The sequence below is a fragment of the Macrotis lagotis genome, chromosome 7 (genome assembly GCF_037893015.1).
Source record: "Macrotis lagotis isolate mMagLag1 chromosome 7, bilby.v1.9.chrom.fasta, whole genome shotgun sequence".
In the NCBI taxonomy this organism is placed as follows: Eukaryota; Metazoa; Chordata; class Mammalia; order Peramelemorphia; family Peramelidae; genus Macrotis; species Macrotis lagotis.
This window is the reverse complement of record NC_133664.1, coordinates 31,208,028-31,229,033: the sequence shown is the minus strand read 5'-3', so window position 1 is coordinate 31,229,033 and position 21,006 is coordinate 31,208,028. Positions and strand designations below refer to the sequence as shown.

General features: G+C 35.5%; 1 protein-coding gene and 1 long non-coding RNA gene across 5 annotated transcripts in view; both read right to left on the bottom strand.

Annotated features, from left to right (window-relative positions):
* The window catches only part of ZNF385D (zinc finger protein 385D), a 978,888-nt gene extending 968,893 nt beyond the window's left edge, over window positions 1-9,995 (bottom strand). For all 4 annotated transcript variants that reach the window (XM_074195714.1, XM_074195715.1, XM_074195716.1 and 1 more), the window contains exon 1: window positions 9,902-9,995. In XM_074195714.1, the coding sequence (XP_074051815.1) occupies window positions 9,902-9,980 (79 nt within the window). In that variant the 5' untranslated portion in view covers window positions 9,981-9,995. The remainder of the gene's footprint in view (window positions 1-9,901) is intronic.
* A 198-nt stretch (window positions 9,996-10,193) lies between these two features.
* LOC141493643 (uncharacterized) overlaps window positions 10,194-21,006 on the bottom strand; it is a 56,944-nt gene continuing 46,131 nt past the window's right edge. Inside the window, exon 4 of the long non-coding RNA XR_012470268.1 lies at window positions 10,194-10,309. This is a non-coding gene — a long non-coding RNA (uncharacterized LOC141493643). The remainder of the gene's footprint in view (window positions 10,310-21,006) is intronic.

Below are 21,006 nucleotides of genomic sequence, written 5' to 3'. Positions count from 1 at the left end.
AACCTTTACCCTACATGTATCTCTCTGCTTCAATTTTGTTTCATGTAAACAGTACAATGTAGAATCCTAGTAAATTTTAATCCACTCTGCTATTCTTTCCCATTTTATGGGAGAGTTTATTCCATTCATATTTACAGTTGTGATTACTAACTCTGTTTTCCCTCCATGTTATTATCTTCTCCTATTTATATTTTTCTCTTTCTTTTCCACTTAACCCTCCCTCACCAAAGTTTTGTTTCTGTTTGCTATCTCTCAATCAACCCTTCTTTCTGTAATGCTTTTCCTTATCCTCCTCCCTTTTACTTTACAGCCCTTTTTCCTTTTCCTTTTCTTTTTAACTTTAACTTTCTACTATTTACTTTTACTTTCATTCTCCCTTTCATAAAGTCCTTGCTCTGTAAATTTTTAAACCAGATTTGCACACACTATTTCTTGGAGTTTTTATTTGGGGATCTTTTTCAGGAGGAGATCAGTGGATTCTTTCAAGGACTATTTTGTCTTCTTGTTCTAGGATTTTTTTCATGATAATTTCCTGAAAAGACATTTTTCAGGGTGCTTTTCTGAATTAAACTTTCAGGTAGACCAATGATTTGTACATTATCTTTCTAGTACCTATTTTCCAGGTTAATCTTTTTTTTTCCTAATAGTACTTTACATTTTCTTCTATTTTCCAACATTTTGGTTTTGATTGATGGAGACCTGGTGTCTCATAGAGTCATTACTAGTTTCCATCTGTCCAATTCTAATTTTTAGGATTTTATTTTCTTCAGTTAGCCTTTTATGTTTCCTTTTCCAGTTAGCTGATTTTATTTTTCATGAACTATGTTCCTTTTTCAGTTGGTTGATTTTACTTAATGAAATATGTTTTTTTCCAGTTGGTCATTTTTTTTTTCTTTTAAAGGAGTTAATTTTTTTCATTCAATTTTCTTTATTTTCCTGCATGGCTCTCAATGCTTTTCTCTATTTTTCTTCTTTCTCTCTTCTTTGGTTTTTAAAATCTTCTTTGAGGTCTTCCAAGAGGTCTTTCTGGAGTTGAGGTCAATTCATAAACTCATTTGAGACTTCATGTGTAGGTATTTTGTCTTCTGAGATGATGTTTTTATCATATTTATCAGAATAGTAACTTTTTTTGTTCTTTTTTGCTCATTTTGATAGCTGCACTCTGATCCTGGACACAGGGACTCTTTTTGCTGGGGCTGATATTTACTTCCTGCCTTTCTGTTTTCCAAGTTGTCTTAGTAATGCTTTTATTCCCAGCCTTAGGATAACTCAACTTAGTCGTGTTTGTTGCATCAGTATTTCCAAGACATGAACTATGTCTTTTTTGCTGGGAATGGGCCTCTCACAGCTAGCCTGCTGTAATATTGGCTTGCTGAGCCTTGACCTGTGACCAAGAACCTCCTATTCACTTTCTAGTTCTCCTGCCTAAGAAAGGCTATCCTCTCCTTTTACCCAGAAGAGACAGATCTTTACTGAAGTTCCTCCATTATATCTTAAGTTGATAACCTGTTTCACTCTGTTTTGTGGCATCTGTAGCTTTAGGGTCTGTGTAGAGACTTCATTTAAAGTTGTTTTGGGGAAAGTTCTGGGAACTACCTAGCTTCATATCACCATCTTCGCTCCCAATTTATCCTATTATTAAATAGAAACCTGCTATAAAAACATGTTACTGTTGTCCTTGAAGAAATGGCACTTTTTGCTATTCAGGAAAATGTTGCCTTCTTCTATAATGTTCAACTAGATAGTAAACTTATAAGTTCCTAGGGGACATAAGGAGAAAGGACTATATGTTTTTTATCTTCCCCAGTACCTAAAGACACTTTGTTGGCAGTAAGCAATTAATGTCTACTGAGAGTACATGCAGACGAATAAATGAAATAATACCCAGATTTTGAATGGGAAGTTTATCATTATACCTAAGAGCATTAATTCAAAATTACTTATTTGTCTCCAATATATGAGTATGTAAATTGTGGGAAAGTCCAAGTATATATTTAGGTGTATATATAGGTAATGTTACTTAATTTTAAGCATCTATATATAGATATATATTTTTAAATACTGTAGGATTATAATGATTTTTGAGAGAAATGCAAAATGAAATAACCTTGTTTTCTCTAAGACTTCACTGCTACATTTTAATCATTGAATATATAATCATATATATATATATATATAAATATGTCAGACTTCCTCATGACTAGACCTTTCAAAAGTATTAATGTCAGTAAACATTTATTAAATATCCACTGTATTTCGGGCACTGTGCAAAATATGGGGGGAAACAAAAAAGTAGCAAAAAGCAATTATTTTTTTAAAAATCATTGAATTTAATATATATTATATTATAATAAAAAATAACTACACAGCATCCTCTCGTTAGCCTAAAATTCATTCTTTCATGGCTACACATATGTATAATGTTAAGAGTAAATTAAAAAAGTAAATAAATGGCTGGGGGGGTCATGAATGGTGTATTTAAAATGGAATGACCAAAGTACCATTGTGGAATAGAATAAAAAAGAAGACAAGTGATCAGGAACACATAGTTATGAACAACTCTGGTAATCAATATTGCACGATTGTCATCTTCAGATGACTTCATTTTTTCTCCCTACTTGACTTGTTCCCTACTTGTTAGCTCTTTGCTACTCTCCATCAGATGGTAACTTCTCTAATTGAGATGGCTTTAGTCTTTTTGATAATTTCAAAATTCTCCAATTCTCTGTTCCCCATTGACTGGTGATGCTATGGTTAGTAAGCTCTCTTCTTCAAGACAAGCTCTGTCTCATTTCTTTTAGCCATATTTAGTATATGTCAGAATACTGGATGATTAGTAAATTTTTCTCAGGGATGGGAACTTCTCTTTTCATTTAGCTTTTTGGCAATCCTACAATGCCTCAGCCATAGATTTGTTGGTTAAATAACAAAATTAAAGGCTTTTAATTCCTAGACTAAATTGTGCAGACTACAGTTTTCTATGTTTTCTTCATAGCTTCAAACTAGAATCTAACATTCTAGATGATACTTGGGAAACATTTTGATGTATAGCAATCAGAAATAAGGAGATTCTTATTGAATACAACACTTATAATGCAAAAGTTAATCTGTGAATAGAGATTGTAAGGAAAGAACAGACCATTTATTACAAAACTCTGCAAAGATGGATAGACCATGAATCCATCTCTTCAGTAACAATAGTAATCAGATTCAAAGGCACCATGAACCCAACTTTAGCTGCACTTTTTGTGTTAGAACTTCCAAGTTTGGGTACAGATACCATCAGAAAACATGAAAACCTTGTCAAAGAGATACAGGGTATATATGCTAAATAACTATATTATCCTATTGAAATAAATTGATTTCTATTTTATATATTATTTGCATATATAATAAAGTCAAAATTATTTCATTACATATTAAATGGGGAGTATAGGACATTTTCACAAAAAATCAAAGATTATAGAGATTGGAAAAGTTTGGAACCCTCTGTGCTGTGTAATATCTACAAATTCAGTACCTCCAAGTCTTAGAAAGTCAGAATTCTTTAGGGCCTTAGAGATGATTTCATCCAACACACTTTAAAAAGCAAAATAGCTGAGCAAACTGACAAGCAGAATGTTCAAATGGCCTTCCCCAAAGGTTGATGGCAGAGTTGACGTAATCTACTTGTTTTTCCCTAATACTCTGGGGAATATGTTTTCCCCAACTGCAGAAGGAGAAGGGTTTAATTTTTTTAATACCTTCACTATTCTAAACCTTGTCGATTGTGACTGTATGAACACCTCATGTGACTAGGTCATTTTGCTTAGCTCAAAGGTTATAAAAACTACATATCGGGGTGGCTAGGTGGCACAGTGGATAAAGCACCAGCCCTGGAGTCAGGCGTACCTGAGTTCAAATCCAACCTCAGACACACAATAATGACCTAACTGTGTGGCCTTGGGCAAGCCACTTAACCCCATTGCCTTGCAAAAAAAAAAGCTACATATCAAGTTCAATTAAATTCACCAAGTATAGATTGAAGACCTACTATGTGATATGCAGTATACTGACTGTTGGTAAAAATTACAAGAACACAATATCCTTTGCTCTTAAAAGGCTTAATTCTATGATTCAGGTACAATATACACAGGTAAGGAAATGTGTGAATGGAAATAATAAAAATTAATATTAATATAATTCTTTAAGTCTTACAAAGTAATGTCACATTGTAGATATTATAATTCTCATTTTATAGATGAGAAAACTAAGAGGTATTAAGCAATTTACATTGGGTAAACCAACTTGGTAATTATCTGGAATGGATTGAACCCATGTCTTCTTGATTCTGAATCTCCTGCTCCAATCATTATACCAAGTTGCCCCTACACCCCATCATCCCCCCAAATTAAGTGAATTCCTAGCCAACCATGTGGAGAATATATCTTCTCTGGGTTCTATCAACAGTATAAAAATGTGTCAAATACTTCCAAAACCCATTCATCATACAAAAGTAAATATAAAATAATTTATGGGAAAGGGAATTACTTGCAGTTGGGGAATTGAAAAAAACTTGCTTAGTGTATGGTGCATGGGATCTGAAGAAAGTTAAGAGATTTTAAGTGAGGATATTTATTGAGGAGGGAGTGGGAATGGGGTAAGGTTAAAAGACCTGGAGGTGGGAAATGAAGTACCATGATGATGAATTATATAGATATAGGTGATATAGATATAGATATAGATAGAGATAGAGATAGAGATAGAGATAGAGATAGAGATAGAGATAGAGATAGAGATAGAGATAGATGGTATAGGTTGAATTTTACAGGATCACTGAAGCACTACAGCATTTGGATGCAAGAGTTGCCTTGTAGGCAAGTGCCCTGGTCACATCTTCTTGTGTTTTGCTCTTACAAAAGGGTACTCTTGTCATGTGTATTATCCAAGTGTAAATGTTTCCAGGACAATCTCTATGAATATTGATTCTCCCAATGAGGGCATGTGTATTTGTGGACAAGTGAACTCTAGATTTATGAAGTTCTAGATTTATGAGGGAGATAGTGTAGAATAATTGGTGTAATGGAATGCACCCAGATTGTGAAGGATTTTTAATGTTAAAGAAAAGATTTAGATTTCATTAAAAATTATCAGAGGACAATTGAAGTTGCTTGAGTGAAACAGTCATGAGTAATTTAGGAATATCAGCTTGATATTGGTAAGAAAAAGAGGTTGAAAAGGGAAGAGGCTGATGGAAATTCAATGATATTGCTAATGCATGGAAAAGAGGAGATAAAAGACTATATTGAGGGCAGTAGACACTTAGAGATAGTTGACAAGACTGAGACCTGAGCTTGAACTCGGCTAAAAGGAAAGAATCACCTTCTGAGAGCTGGGGAATTTTCTGTAAGATCACTGATCAAAACTTTACCTTTAAAAATAAAAGACTCCTCTCTAAAGATCTCTCAGGAAGCCTATGGTACTTATGACAGTTTTAGTAAGATACATATGTTGCATTGCTCTTGATCCATGGATGGAAGCTATTTTCTTTTTTCTTTCTTTTTATTTGTTTTTGTAAGGCAATGGGTTTTAGTGACTTGCCCAAGGTCACACAGCTAGGTAATTATTAAGTGTCTGAGGTTGGATTTGAACTCAGGTCTTCCTGACTCCAGTATCCAATACATCACCTAGCTGTCCTGGAAGTTATTTTCCTTTGCATCTTTCCTTCTCTTCTTTCCATCAGCCCTTCAGAAATTTCACACTTAAAGTTTTGCATAAGCTTATCTATCCAATAATGTAAATAATAAATATCCCCTCCCTCCTGAATTCACCCCCCAATTTATCTCTCTAGATAGTAAAATGGATAGCTGCCTTCCCTTTCAAACCTATCCCTTTTGTGCTCAAAAACAAGCACGTGTTGTAGATTCCAGAGAAGATAGCAAGCCAAATAGCCCTGAGCAATTTCTTTACTCTAAAGATGGCAGAGGGAGAGGAGCTGAGAGAAGAAGAGAATCTATAACAGGAGGGGATAGAGATCTAGGGTTATTTCAAGAACTCAAGGTATTGCAACTGATAAATTATCAAAGGACATGAAAAGCAATTTTCATATGAAGAAATTAAAGCCATAGTCATATGAAAAAATACTCTAAATGAATGAAGCAGAACTACCACAGAACTCTCAATATATTGGCAAATCATAATATATCGTTTATTATTTCAATAAAAACTTTTAAAAGTAAGGTTGGATAGCCCTGCACTAAATTACATTTGATTAGAGAAATGCAAATTTAAACAATTCTGCGATGCCACCTCACTATCAGAAAGGCTAATATGACAGGGAAAAAAAGAAAATGATGAATGTTGAAGAGTATGTGGGAAAACTGAGACACTAATGCATTGTTGGTGGAATTGGTGGAACTGATCCAACTACCTTGGAGAGCAATTTGAAACTAAGCTTAAAGGGCAATAAAACTGTGCATACACCCTTTGATCCTTCAATACCTCTACTGGGTCATTATCTCAAAGAAATCCTAAAACAGAGAAAAAGGATCTATTTGTACAAAAGTTGTTTTAGTAGCTCTCTATGATGGCAAAGAATTGGAAACTGAGAGAATGTCCATCAATTGGGGAATGGCTGAACAAGTTGTATATGAATGTGATAGAATACTGTTGCTCTGTAAGAAATGATCAGCAGGCATATTTCAGAAAAACCTGGACTTGCATGAACTGATTGTTGAATGTAGAGTAGAACCAGGAGAACAGTATATATATATAAAGTAACATTGTGTGATGATCAATCATGATGGACTAAGCTCTTCTCAATAAAAGTGACCAAAAGCAACTCCAAAAACTTTTTATGTTAAATTCCCTCTACATCCAGACAAATAACTATGGCATCTGAATGCAGACCAAAGCATTCTATTTTCACTTTCTAAAATTTGTGGGTTTTATTATTTTTCTTTCCTATGTTTTTTCTCTCTTTTCTTCTTTTATAACATGATTAATGTATACATGCTTAACATGATTGTACACGCATAACTTATTTCAGATAATTTGCTGTCTTGGGAAGGGAATAAGGAAGTTAGGAAGGGAGAAAAATGTTTAACTCAAAATATTACAAAAATGAATGTTAGAAGTTATCTTTATATTTTATTGGAAAATATAAAATAAACAAAAGAAATCAGATCTCATACCATGGGATCATATATTTTTGTCTGGAGAAAACATTAGAAGATATCAAGTCTGGACATCCTGGTCAAAGCAAATACTTGGCCAATTTAGTGGCACAGTGTATAGAGTGCTATACCTGGAGGTAGGAAAACTCTCTGAATTCAAATATGACCTCAGAAACTTCCTAGCTGTGGAATCCTGAGCTAGTCACTTAAACCTATTTGTCTCAATTTTCTCATCTGTAAAATGAGGTAGAGAAAGAAATAACAAACCACTCATATCGTTGCCAAGAAAACCCAAAATAGGTTTGTGAAGAGTCAAATGCAACTGAAAATGACTTAAAAACAAGTAGTCCAGACCTCCCATTTAACAAGTGAGGACATCGAGATGCAAAGATGTAAAGTCAATTATTCAAAATCACACAGTCACTAATTAAAATCCAGGAATCTAACATAAGCCCTATGACTCCTAGTTCAGAATTATTTTCATTATTGTTTGCTAATAAAGGAAAATGGAAACAAAAATTTCTAATACCATAAGACTTGAATAGAACATGAATTGTCCTGCTTCTAACACTTACTAACCTTGTGGCCCTGGATAGCCTTAGAAAGTTTGCAGAATTGATCTGTTTTGATTGAGGGAGTTCCCTTAAGAAGGAGTTTCCCCATATCAATAATTTTTTAAAAAATTAATTTCATGTCCTATATGTCATAAAACTTCATCTAGTTCAATTCCTTCATTTTATAGGTGAGGAGAATGAGTTCCCAAGTAGTGAAAATATTTTCCCAAATGAAAGAAATGCTACCTAGAGAAGTCAAAATTTATACCCCCAAATCCAAAGTAAGTGTTTTCTAAATCCACTATGCCATCCCATGTCTGGTAGAATTCAGTTTTTTAATGTCTTATTTTTGCCAACAAGAGTACCTTGCAAGGGGCGGCTAGGTGGCGTAGTGGATAAAACACCGGCCTTGGAGTCAGGAGTACCTGGCTTCAAGTCTGGTCTCAGACACTTAATAATGACCTAGCTGTGTGGCCTTAGGCAAGCCACTTAACCCCCATTTGCCTTGCAAAAACCTTAAAAAAATAGTACCTTGCATAGGGAGCCCATACATGATCCAAGAATCCTTATGCCAACTTTCACTCTCACATATGAGTGGTGTTAGATCCTAGTGCAACATCTTTCCCTCAATGTTCTAGGGGTGTTTGAGGAATCAGGAATGAGTCTCTAATGTTACCAGTGATATTCATGGTAGAAGTTTTCCTCTATCAAAATTACCAATTGAATCTTCACTTTGTCCTCCTTTGGCTCTCAAGCAAATGCTGCTGCCAGCCAGTGCTGTTTCCAATAAGGTAATGCTAAAGGATGCTGATGAGATAAGTCAAAAATTCTCTGAACCCTTCAAACTTTTTAGTCTCTAGAAAGAGTCATTAAGAATAGAAGCCACATATCAATGGTAACTGACAACTTCAAAAAGTATAGCTAGGCAGAAACTAGAAAGATTCCATGTTTGCTAAAATATAATGAAACCTATCTTAGTGTAAAGACTTCCTCTTAGAAAAAAAAAAAAGATTTTGTCTCAGGATCTATTTAGATTCAAAGCAGAGACTTTGAAAGTATTTGGTTTAAAGGAATGAAAGCTTTGGATGGTATTTAGATGCCTTACCTTAATGTTTTAACCACACACACTGATAAAAATGTTAGGCATGCTGATACCAGAACAAAAATATTAGTGGAGGCAATGTGTGGTTTGCTTGGTACACGCATACCAATCTACCAGCAATGATGTCAGTGGTTTATTTGTTGATGTACTTAGTATGAGCCATGTCTACATACTGATTTGTTGGGTAGTTTTTTAGAGTCTCTGAGAAGAGACTGCAGATACTCACAACCCCAACCTATCTCTTAACTGAGAGAAGAAATACAAGTAGGCTTAAAACACAACTTCAGCTTCAATCCAGATGAGCACTGAAAGATATAAAAAGTAATGTTACACCCAAGTTCATTGTTAAGACCTTTTTGAAATAACAAGGTTTGGCTAAAACCATTTATATTCAAGGGGCACATAAATGAGCAGATGAGTGAAAATTTGATAGGCTTAGTAGTAATGGTTCTAAGAGATTGGGCAACTCATCTCTTCACAAAATAATCCCAGAGAATGGTGGTTATTATAAAAAGATGATCCACCTCAATCAATTATTGCTAATAAGCTAATTAGTTGGACTTCTCAGTGGGATGTTGAGAGTGGGCAGTCATCTCAGTGGCTTCTAAACCAGAGTAACTCACTGTTTTGAGATGTTGACACAAAAACAAAGAGACACTTCAGATGAAGATTTTGCATAGTAGCCCAAGAAATAATAACACTATTAGTTGATCTATTAGGTCTCTACCATCCCAGGTCTAAGAAGGTGGAACTACAGAGCTGATAAGGATGATGATGATGACGATGATGATGATGATGATGATGATGATGATGATGATGATTATCCATTACCATTCATTAACATCAATTTAAGGTTGATAGGTCAACAAGTCAAAGAGCAAGTGTCCAATCTTTCTTAGGATTTTAAAGTTAATGTTTAATCAACCAATGAGCACTGTGACTGAAATTACATATTTTCATTGCTGTTTTGACGATTTTATATTGAACTGGGTTAAAAGGAGAGTTGAGCGAAATGATGCTCCCTCTCTGAAAAACTTCTAACCAAGGCTAGAAATGGACAAATGCAGTGAGCTGATATATTTGCTATGTACCTTTATGGGAAGCCAGACTCACAAAAAACGGATCAGTTCTTCTGTGATTCTGAAGAAAAAAGAGAAAGAAAAACAACATTTTGTGTCCTTGAAGAAGCAGCAACAAATTACTAAGGATTTTGAAACAAAGATTAATTATTTGTTTAGCTATCATTAAAGCCAAATTGTTAAAACATAGATGTGTCGAAAATAAGAGGAAAATTTGTTAATTAAGATTAGTTGGACATTTAAGATATAGAAGGTTCTGAACTCTAAAAAAAACAAAATAGAACTTACCATGGCAGTCAAAAAAAATCTCTGTACTCCATTTACCTCAAAGTAATGTCTAATGCACTACTCCTTTCCACCATGCTGTGAACTTTATGTAGCCAGTGTATAAATGGATCGTTATGTTGTCTGGATAATACACTAGTTAGGAGAGAAAGCAAAGAATCACACTTTTTGGAAATGGAAAGATTTAGAGATGCTATAATCAAATTTGTGTGTATATGTGTACATATCAAAATAAAAAATACATATGTGTATACGTATGTGTATACATATATATGTGTATATTTGTATATATGTGTTATATGGGTTTATATTTTTATTTGGATTCATTCTTTTGAACTTCTCTATCATGTTCCCAAACTCTCATCCTGTAAAATCATTTCAGTCCTAGAATTCATACCTTAGTACCCTCTGTGCCTAGAGCTCCTCCCTCCAAGGCAGGTGAGGGAACATCTGGTGAGGCAATGCAGTGCTTGACAGCAAAATTCAAAAAATCTCTCTCTCTCTCTCTCTCTCTCTCTCTCTCTCTCTCTCTCTCTCTCTTAGAGGGTGGAGAGAGCTCTTCCTAGAATCTTCATTTAAAGAAAATACATTAACTTGCCATCTCTCTTCATTTCCCATTATTTTGTGCCCCATTAGATTTCTCCATTGCACCCCCTACCCCACACTTTCTATTCATGTTCCATCTTATTTTCAGTTTCTATTTGTATATAGTCTTTCCATGTTAGATTACCATGTTCTTGAGCGGGCAAGGATTGCATCTTTTTCTTTTTTTTGTATTTGTCATAATTGTATTCCCTGAATTTATCTCTCACAGACATTGGCATACAGTAGGTGCTTAATAAATGATTAACTGAGAACATCTCTCACCCTTTTCCTAGTTTGTATAATTTACTTAGATGGTATAAATGGTTCTGGTGAAACTCCCCCCACCCCAACTTAAAAAAAGGGAGAAAATTGAAAAGCGATATCAGAAAGGGAACTTACACTGATATTATTGACCAGCAAGCTTTCTGAGTATCAATAAGCTTCTATGGAAAATTAATTTCATGCTTGTCTGCTCTGGTAAAACCTTTCACTAAGTTGTTATGAAAAGGAAAAGATGGGAAATAGTCTGGGAATATGAGAAAGGATATGATGCAATCCATATTTAGATGTTTTATTAAGGTGATGCTTCCTTTTAACCTGAGTTTCAAGTATGTCTGTCATATGTGAAAGAAGAAATTGTTAATTCATTCACATGTTTTATAGGAAAAGTGAAGGATTTGGTATCTTCATGGGTTAGAAAAGAAGCTGAGAAACTAGTAAGGTCTTTTTAAGATCATATATCAATGCATATAGTTATGCATATGTGTATTGTAGGCATACATATATAAAATATAGATAGATAAAATTCCCATAAATAGTGAAACATGGACAAGACAACTAGTATCTGATTCTGAGACAGAATCAAACTCTAGGAGACATAGATATCAAGTATCATTATTAGAAACTTATTAGCCCTGTGACCCTCCACAAATTATCTAATCTCCTTGAATCCCTTTCATTTTATTTGTATAAAGGGGTAATAAGAATGTCATTGGATCATACACCTCAAGCTAGAAGGGACCTCCAAAGTACAATCTTTATTTCTTCAGATAAAGAATCTGAATCCCTCTGACTACAGGCTGACCAAAAGTGTTGCTAGGAGGATCAAATGAGGTAATGCAGATGCTGTACTTTGTATACCTTAAAATATTATATTGTTTTGTTATATATCTGTGTGTAAAATATGTACTTTAGTCATTAATTCATGACTTCATGACCTTCTAGAATATTCTCTATGGGGGTTTCTTTTTTAAGAATATTGCATTTTTCCACAATTATATATAGAAAAGAATTTTTAACATTTATTAGAGTTTTTTTAAGACTTCAGTTCCAAATTTTATTCCTCCTTTCCTCCTCTCCCCTATTTCTGAGATGGTAAGCAATCTGAAATAGATTATACATGTGGAATCATGTTAAAATATCTATAATTGTCATTTTATGCAAGAAAAAAGTGAGAGTGAGAAAGAGAGATAAAGAAAGAAGGAAAGGGGTGGGTGGCTAGGTGGTGCAGTGGATAAAGCACCAGCCCTGGAGTCAGGAGTACCTGGGTTCAAATCTGGTCTCACACTTAATAATTACCTAGCCATGTGGCCTTGGGCAAGCCACTTAACCCCACTGCCTTGCAAAAACTAAACCAAAAAAAAAAAAAGAAAAGAAAGAAGGAAAGGTAAAGAAAAAAAGAGAGGGAAAGATAAAAAAACACGCTTTAATCTGTATTCAAATAATACAGATACTTTCTGTGGAGGCAGGTAGCATTATGGGATTGTCTTGGATCATTGAATTGCTGAGAACTGTCAAGACAGTCACAGTTCTTCAGAGTACATTATTGCTGTTATTATATAATCCTGGTTCTGCTCACTTCATTTTTATTAGTTCATTAAGTCTTTCTAGGTTTTTCTGAAATCATCCTGCTTGTTATTTCTTATAGCACAATACTATTTCATTATATTCACATACTCCAACTTGCTCAATCATTCCTCAAATGATGGCCATTCCCACAATTTCTAATTCTTAGCTACCACAAAAAGCTGCTATAAATATTTTTGTACAAATAGATCCTTTTCTCTTTGCTTAAAATTTCTTTAGAATAAAGACTTAGCAATGGTATTGCTAAATCAAAATATATGTATACATTTATAACCCTTGGGTATAGTTCCAAATTGCTCTCCAGAATAGTTGGATCAGTTCACAATTCCATGAAGAGTGCCATTAGTGACCCAGTTTTTCAACACACCCTCCAACAATAACCATTTTCCTTTTTTTTTGTCATTTTAGCCAACCTGAGAACTATGAGATTGTACCTCAGACTTTTTCTAATTTGAATTTCTCTAATCTAAAGTTATTGAGAGCAATTTTTTCATATGACTCGATAGCTTTGACTTTTTGGTCTGACAACTGTATTAAACCCTTTAACCATTTTCATTTGGGGAATGATTTGCATTCTTAGAAATTTGAACCGTAAATTTGCTATAAATGTTCTCCCAGATATCTACGTTTCTCCCAGATCTCTATGTTTCTTCTAATTTTGATAACATTGTTTAATTTGTACAAAAACTTTTTTAAACTTTATATACTTAAAATTATCCATTTTATATTTCATAATGTTCAATAAATCTTGTATTAGAAGCTAGGTGGCACCATGGATAGAGCACTGGCGTTTGATTCAGGAGGATGGGAGTTTGAATCCAGCCTCAAATACCTGACGGTTAATGGCTGTGTGACCTTGGGCAAGTCACTTCACCTTGATTGCCTCCCATCCAGGGCCATTTGCAGTCATCCTGATTCATATCTGGCCACTGGACCCAGAACGCTTTGAATGAGAAAGTGAGGCTGGTGACTTAGCACAACTCCTCTTCACTCAAATCTAGTTCATATGCTTGTCATGGCATCACCTCCCTGATATCATGGTCTTTGAAAATGAAGGACAACCATCATCATGCATATTGTTTGGTCCTAACTTCTTCCCTTATCCATAGATCTGACATGTAAACTGTTCCATGCTCTTCTAATTTGCTTATGGTAGTTTTCTTGACAAAGAAACTAAAGTGTTTTGCCACTTCCTTTTCCACTAGTTAAAGGCCAGCAAGCTAAATGATTGGTTCAGGATCACACAGCTAATAGTGTCTAAGGCTGGATCTGAACTCAGTTCTTCCTGACTCCAGGCCTCCACTCCATCCACGGAGCCATTCAATTGCCTCAAAATATTGTATATACATTGGAATGATCATCTTCATCTTCATCACAGCTACTATCCTGGCTTTACTATTCTTTCTTAATTTATTGATCACCCTCACATGGATCAGAGGCACATTCTAAGCTGGGTTTGATAGATACCCAGAAAAGTAATGTGCTCTAGAAACGTGTCATTAGAAACTAAATAGGTTTCTCATTTTGCACTGCCAAAGAATTTCTTTAGAGGCTCAGTTCTTCAAATTGATTTATAATTTAGTCCAGATTGGACTCCTAGATGATTTCCTTCTCTCCCTATCCTTATGCCTATGAAAATAGATTGAGCATGACATATGCACCACCTTCTGCTTGGAGAGAGAAGAGTTAGGGACAGATAATGATTGACCTTTATGTGCAATCAAGTTCTTTTTAGTGCCCAATGTATCATCTTATTGGAGAAAATGAAAACACTAACCTCATGCTACTTTCAGTCTTAAAAGGTGGACTGAGCAGCCTACTGATCATCAATATAATTATAAAAAGACTGACATAGTCACAAGTACTCATTTACTGGGATCCTGGCTTTAGAAATATTATTTCTAGGCATCCAAAACTATCCCAAACCCCAAATGTATCTTTAGCAATAATTTACTTGAAGATGTGCCTGGAAAAGTGGTAAAGAAGCCATTACAAATACCCAGAAACATTGAAGAAAAAAATTGCACAGAACATGAAAGCAATATTGAATAAAACCCAGACTCAAATGCTCCAAACTAAGATAAATAGAAGCCTTATTCTAGCTCTACAAGTGTGCCCATTTCTCTCTCTCTCTCTCTCTCTCTCTCTCTCTCTCTCTCTCTCTCCCCCCCCCTCTCTCCCCCTGTCTTCTCTCTCTGTCTCTCTGACTGTCTCTCTATTTCTCTCTCTTTCTATGCAATATTTAAAACACATATAGATAGATAACAGTCATATACATATGTGCATGTTCATTTTAATATGTATTATTTATAAAATGATATAATCACATAATTATGCATTCATATGTTTATGAGTCCATGCATACATCTAATCTCTCCTAATTGAATGCAAGCTCATTGAGAGTCTGCATTATTCCTTTTTTAAAAAATATTACACTCTCAAAGTTTAGCACAGTGCCAGATGTAACATACAGGAGATGCTTCATAAATGCTAACAAATTGTTAATTCTGTCATTTCCAATAAGGGGGCAAGAACATAGACACAGATAATGCCACAGCATTGCTATTAATGGCAGCTGAAGCCGGCTCCATGTTGGCTTCAGTTGACTTGAGAAGTAAGTCAGCAGCTCTGAGCAATACTCAGAGTTTGGAGAGGAGTAGTTTACTTGTGTTTTTAAATTCCCTTTAGTAATGGGGTCTCTGCATACGGTATCCTCAGACATTATTGGAGACTCTATGAATCCTTGACCCTAGCCAAACTACTTATTTGATACCCCATTCTAATTCTCTCAGCATTTTGTTTTGAACTTTCCCTTTACTGGCTTTAGTCAAAGGATCATAGAAGACGTTATAGCATTAATTGGATGGTGTTTCCAGTACATACCTTTCTTAATATATCTTGCTTTTGTGATGCCTTCTCCAAAAGCATCAATGTTAGACTTTACCAGGTCATTTTCTTTGTAGAAATGTCCCCAATAGGAGCATCTAGGTGATTTAGTGGATAAAGCACTGGCCTTGGAGTCAGGAGGGCCTGAGTTCAAATTCAGCCTCACACGCTTAATAATTTTAATAGTGTGACCTTGGGTAAGTCACTTAACCCCATTGCCTTGCAACCCCCCCACATACACACACACACAAAATGCCCCTAATAGTCAGTATCATTTGAGCTGGGAGAAATGATATTCTAAACAGCAAATCTGAGATGCTTTACCTTTTCAAGTACGAAGATCTCTTTTTAATATGAATAAAAGTTCAGGACCCTCTCATATTACTCCTATCCACTTATATTTAAAATACATGATGATAGAAACTGTTATAAATTCAGCATCACTTTGAAATGAACTTGTACTGCTTTAATCACAAAGGAATCTACATGCATTTTAAAAATAGCAATGCAAACATGTATATAATGTGCAAAACAGATTATGCATGCAGTATGTTTGCTTATTTTGTTGGAGCTAAAGAGAGATCAAAATAACAATGTTCAGTACATCTGTGTATTCAGGAAACCTTGGTAGCAACTCAACACCCCTCAGGTTGTGAATCACTGTTGGGAATGATATGCAAATGAAAGCAAACTCTGTTAAAACATAACATTATTAGTATAGGACTAGGAAAGAACATAATATATCTAAAATCTCCTGAGTAGGACAGTGAAAGTTATACTGCATTTCAAGTTCAAGGTCAACCTTGGAAATTCCTCCTCTAGTCTTTGTTAACCATGAAACCTTGAGCAAAAAAACAAACCTCCCTAGGCTTTACTGTTTTCATCTATAAAATATAGGAGTTGAACCAGTTGACTTTTTATTTCTGCATTTTCAATCTGCATAAACTATACATGATATACATGATATTCTTCAGATCTTTTCTTATTAACACAAATCCATTTGGGGAATGGGAAATATTTTTAGCAACTATGGGGCATTTATCTGAATAGTAAACAAGAATTCAAAAGTTTGCATAAATTATTAGGTAGACACAGCTTTTCCATTCTATATTATCTAAATAATGTCCTTTGTTTGCAAAGACTTCAACTTGACTTTCATAGTTTGAGAAAATATGTTTATTTGAAAACATTCACTTAGAAAAAGGACAATTATTTTTTTAGGCTTTTTTGTTTTAGGTTTTTTTGTGAGACAAATGAGTTAAGTGGCTTGCCCAAAGCCACACAGCTAGGTAATTATTAAATGTCTGAGGCCAGATTTGAACTCAAGTATTCCTGACTCCAGGGCCAGTGCTCTATCCACTGCGCCACCTAACCCCCCTAAAAAGGACAATTATTATATTTGTTGGTTAATCGATTCAGCCATGTGTGACACTTCATGACCCCATGGTTCATAAACATTCATGGGATTTTTTTTAAAAGATGCTGGAGTGGTTCACCATTTCCTTTTCCAGTTGACTAAGGCAAATAGAAGTTAAGTGACTTGCCCAGGGTCAAACAGCTAATAAGTAATCAGAACCAGAATTCTATGGACAGAGCCACTTACCTGCCTCCTCAAATTATTACAAAACTATTCATAAAATTTTCCTGAGCAAAACAGCCTTCTATCCCCACCAACAAAACAGCTCCAATTTTAACATTTCTCAATTTTTTTGAAACTCTGGTACTTTGTCAAACATACTAGTATACTTGCTTAGATGGGGAGAAAGTGAGTGAGGCTGGTGATTTTATATAGCCCTTCCTCATATAATCCAGTTCATTTGCAAGTCATGGCATCAGTTTCATGATGTCATGATTCTCTTCAAGAATGATAGGTGTAAGGGGCGGCTAGGTGGCGCAGTGGATAGAGCACCAGCCTGGAGTCAGGAGTACCTGAGTTCAAATCTGGCCTCAGACACTTGATAATTACCTAGCTGTGTGGCCTTGGGCAAGCCACTTAACCCCATTGCCTTGCAAAAACCTAAAAAAAAAATGTTGTGCATAGGAGCAGGTAGGTGGTGCAGTGAGTGGATAGACCATTGACTCTGGAGTCAGGAGGGCCTGACTTCAAATGTGATCTGGGACACTTAATACTTACTTAGCTGTGTGACCTTGGGCAAGTCACTTAATTCCATTACCTTGCAAACATTGAAAATCAAAAAAAACGTAATGAATAAGCAGCAGCCTTTGTGAGTAGTAGTAGTAAAAGTTTCCCCACCAGGAATATATCCAGCCCTCCCTTTCTTTCTTTCTTGCCTTTCCTCCCACCCTTCTGTCCACAGATGTTCTTGCCCTTACCTTCTGGCAAGTACTCTGTACAAAAGAATATGAATTTCTTTTCCTGAAATCCCAGGCCAGGCCCCAGTGTCTGGATCCTAATAGTCTCAGAGTGAATGTAAATAGTGAACCCTGAGAGTCTCCTCCTCCTACAATGATTGTTTTAACCAGATAGAAGAGCCATTCTTTGCCTCATTTCTTTCCTACCCAGTCTTAATTTCTCCCACTACTACACCCCCTACTATCTCTAGTTGATCTGATCCTGGCCACTGAACCCTAAGGACTCCAGGGAAGGAAGTGAAACTCTTGATTTTTCTTTGTCCTTCCTCACTTTAATCCTATTCACTTGTGTGTTGCATCATCATCTCCATGACATCATGAATCTCTTCTTGAACAAAGGACAAACAACAGAGATGTCTTAGAGGACAATTAATCTAAACCCTTTAATTTTGTAGATGAGGAAACTGAGGTATAAAGAAGATATATCTGAGTTGGGATTTGAACCCTTATCTTCCTAGGTCCAAGTCCACTATCCTATCTATTGTATTAGTGGTGTCAAATTCAAATTAAACTGGGGGCTACTAAACTGTACATCAAGATACCTATGGGTTGCATATGGTGTAGAGAACCATAGAGTTGACATTATACATGCCCTATTATGTTTTATATATTTTGTAAAATATTTCCTAATAACATTTTAAACTGGTTTTAGCCACACTCGAGAGCATTTAGGGTTATGCATTGTTATACATCTCTGCCTTTTATCAAAGTACCTTTCTAGGTGGTGTGTGTTTTCATCCAGAAAACTGTCAGAGTATCATAAACATAGACCAGAGATGTAAAAAACACTCTCAGCAAACCCTGAGAGAACATTCCTATCGGACTTCCTCCTCTATTTGAGGCAAATTCCAAAGGGAACCCCCAGAATGTGCCAACACACCTGACTCTAAGATCATTTTAATTGAGAATGATCAAGGCAAAGAAAGATTGTGTTCTCCTTAGGGAAGGGAGCAATCATCCTGAAGAAATGAAATATTCTTGTCTTCCTATAAAGCATATTCCTTGGCAATTGATACATTTGCTTCCTTGGAATCATTTTCAATGCTTTTATTTTTTTGCAATAGTCCATTTTCTGCTAGCCAAATTGGCAACTTTGAGAAAGGAAATACTCATAGAGTAATTGAATCTCCTACTTCTCTATCTTTTGCAGTGAGTCAGTCTGCATGCTAGTTTAGTACGATGCATTGTGAGGCAGACAAGAGGGAGGGTTTTATCTAGTGTGTATAGAATTTTGTTGTTCAGGCTTTCTGGTACTGTCTGACTCTGAGCTGTTTGAGGTTTTCTCGGTAAAAAATAGTGGGATGATCGGTCATATCCTTCTTCATTTTGTACATGAAGAAACTGAGGCAAAAAAGATTAAGTTACTTGCCCAGGATGACACAGTTTGTAAGGATCTGAGCTGAATTTGAACTCAGGTCTTTCTTTCTAAGACTAGACCTGGTATTATCAACTACCCGCCTCCTACATATAGAATACTGAATTCAGGTAACTTGGGGCTAGAATGCTATTCCCCACACATACAAGCTATGTGAGCATGGACAAGTCCCTCACCTTCACTGACAGCTTTAGTTGCCTCCTTCCTGGCCCATGGTAAAGATCCAAAGAGACAGCATCTGTGGAGGATTTTGTAGACCTCAAAGCTGCGTGAAAATGTGAACTATTATATTCCTTGTATGAACTTTTCTGTTCCAGACCCAAACAATGAGAATTATTCAGAATGATTCCTCCAGGGTCTGGGATTCTATGGGTAGCACTTAGTATCAAGTGTGTTATGCATATTGGGAGAGAAGGTCACAACTGTTCACACATCTCTGTTTATGAATAGCTAGAAGGAAAGTAATTACAAACTGAAATGATAAAAATAACTGGCAGCTGTGCACTACTGGAGTTTGAGTGAGGAGGTGCTGGGGAATCATTAAATGTATGGAATGAAGGAGTGAAAAGACCACATTTTCAAGAGGGTTGGGGAGGGAGATTACATTTTATTGCTTTTTTTTTTTGAGGATCTGGAACAAGGCTTTAAGTTCAAGAAATGAGACACTATCATGTGAGAAACTTCATCCCTGCCAAAATGCCACGGCCATCTATGTGGACACAGATTTGGAACACTGATTTTGATTTAAAATGTTTATAAACTCAGAGATCATGAGACTGGTAAATTGAATGCATCATGAACCATTTCAAAAGCGTTTATTTCAAATGTCCCATTAATTGCATGCATAAAAGCTCAAGTATTTTGGTCAGCTAATTACTTGAATTTCTGGTTCTGCACAGCTGCCAAAATGATTTTCTTACAACACGGATATGACCATGTCACACTTCTATTCAATGAACTCCAGTGGCTCTTATTGGCTGTTAAACCTTACTTTTCTAGTCTGAGTCGACATCAGTCTCTTTCAAGAATATCACTGTTCAGCCCAACGAGTCATCTTGTTATGTTTCTAGCAAACTATTCCAGCACTTCTCATGGACTTCTGGACTTGTTTTCTCATAGGCCTGGGATGTGCTACCCATCACCTGTGCCCTCTTAGGGTCTCTAACCTTCATCAAAGACCAGGTCAAGTTGTAAATAACCTCTCCTGTTCCCTCCCACTCAACCAATTATCTTGAATTGATTGATATAGACACATATGTATATGTATGTAAATGTATGTGTATATATATATGTGTGTGTGTGTGTGTTATGGGCACACATATATATACATGCATAGATATGTAGTTGTATAAGTATATGTTAATGTTTCTTTATACAAATGTTTATATATATATATATAGTATATGTATGTGGGTCTAAATATGGATGTGTTTTATATTTCTTAATACAAAATAAATTTCTTGAGGTCAGAACATGCTTCATTTTTGTTGTTTCCTCTCTAACACCTAGAATATTTCCTTTCTCAAGGAAGGACCTAATAAATGCTTAGCCATTGATTGGTATGAAGAGCTCCTGGAGCAAAGAAGTCTAATGTGGATTAATGTGGGTCAATGGGATCTAAAAAAAAATAGATCTTGGCGTCAGTGCCACTGACACATAATTTTGTAGGATCTAAGGAAAGTCACTTCTCAGTGCTCCAGAAACCTCATTGTGGGATGATGATGATGATGATGATAATGGTGATGGT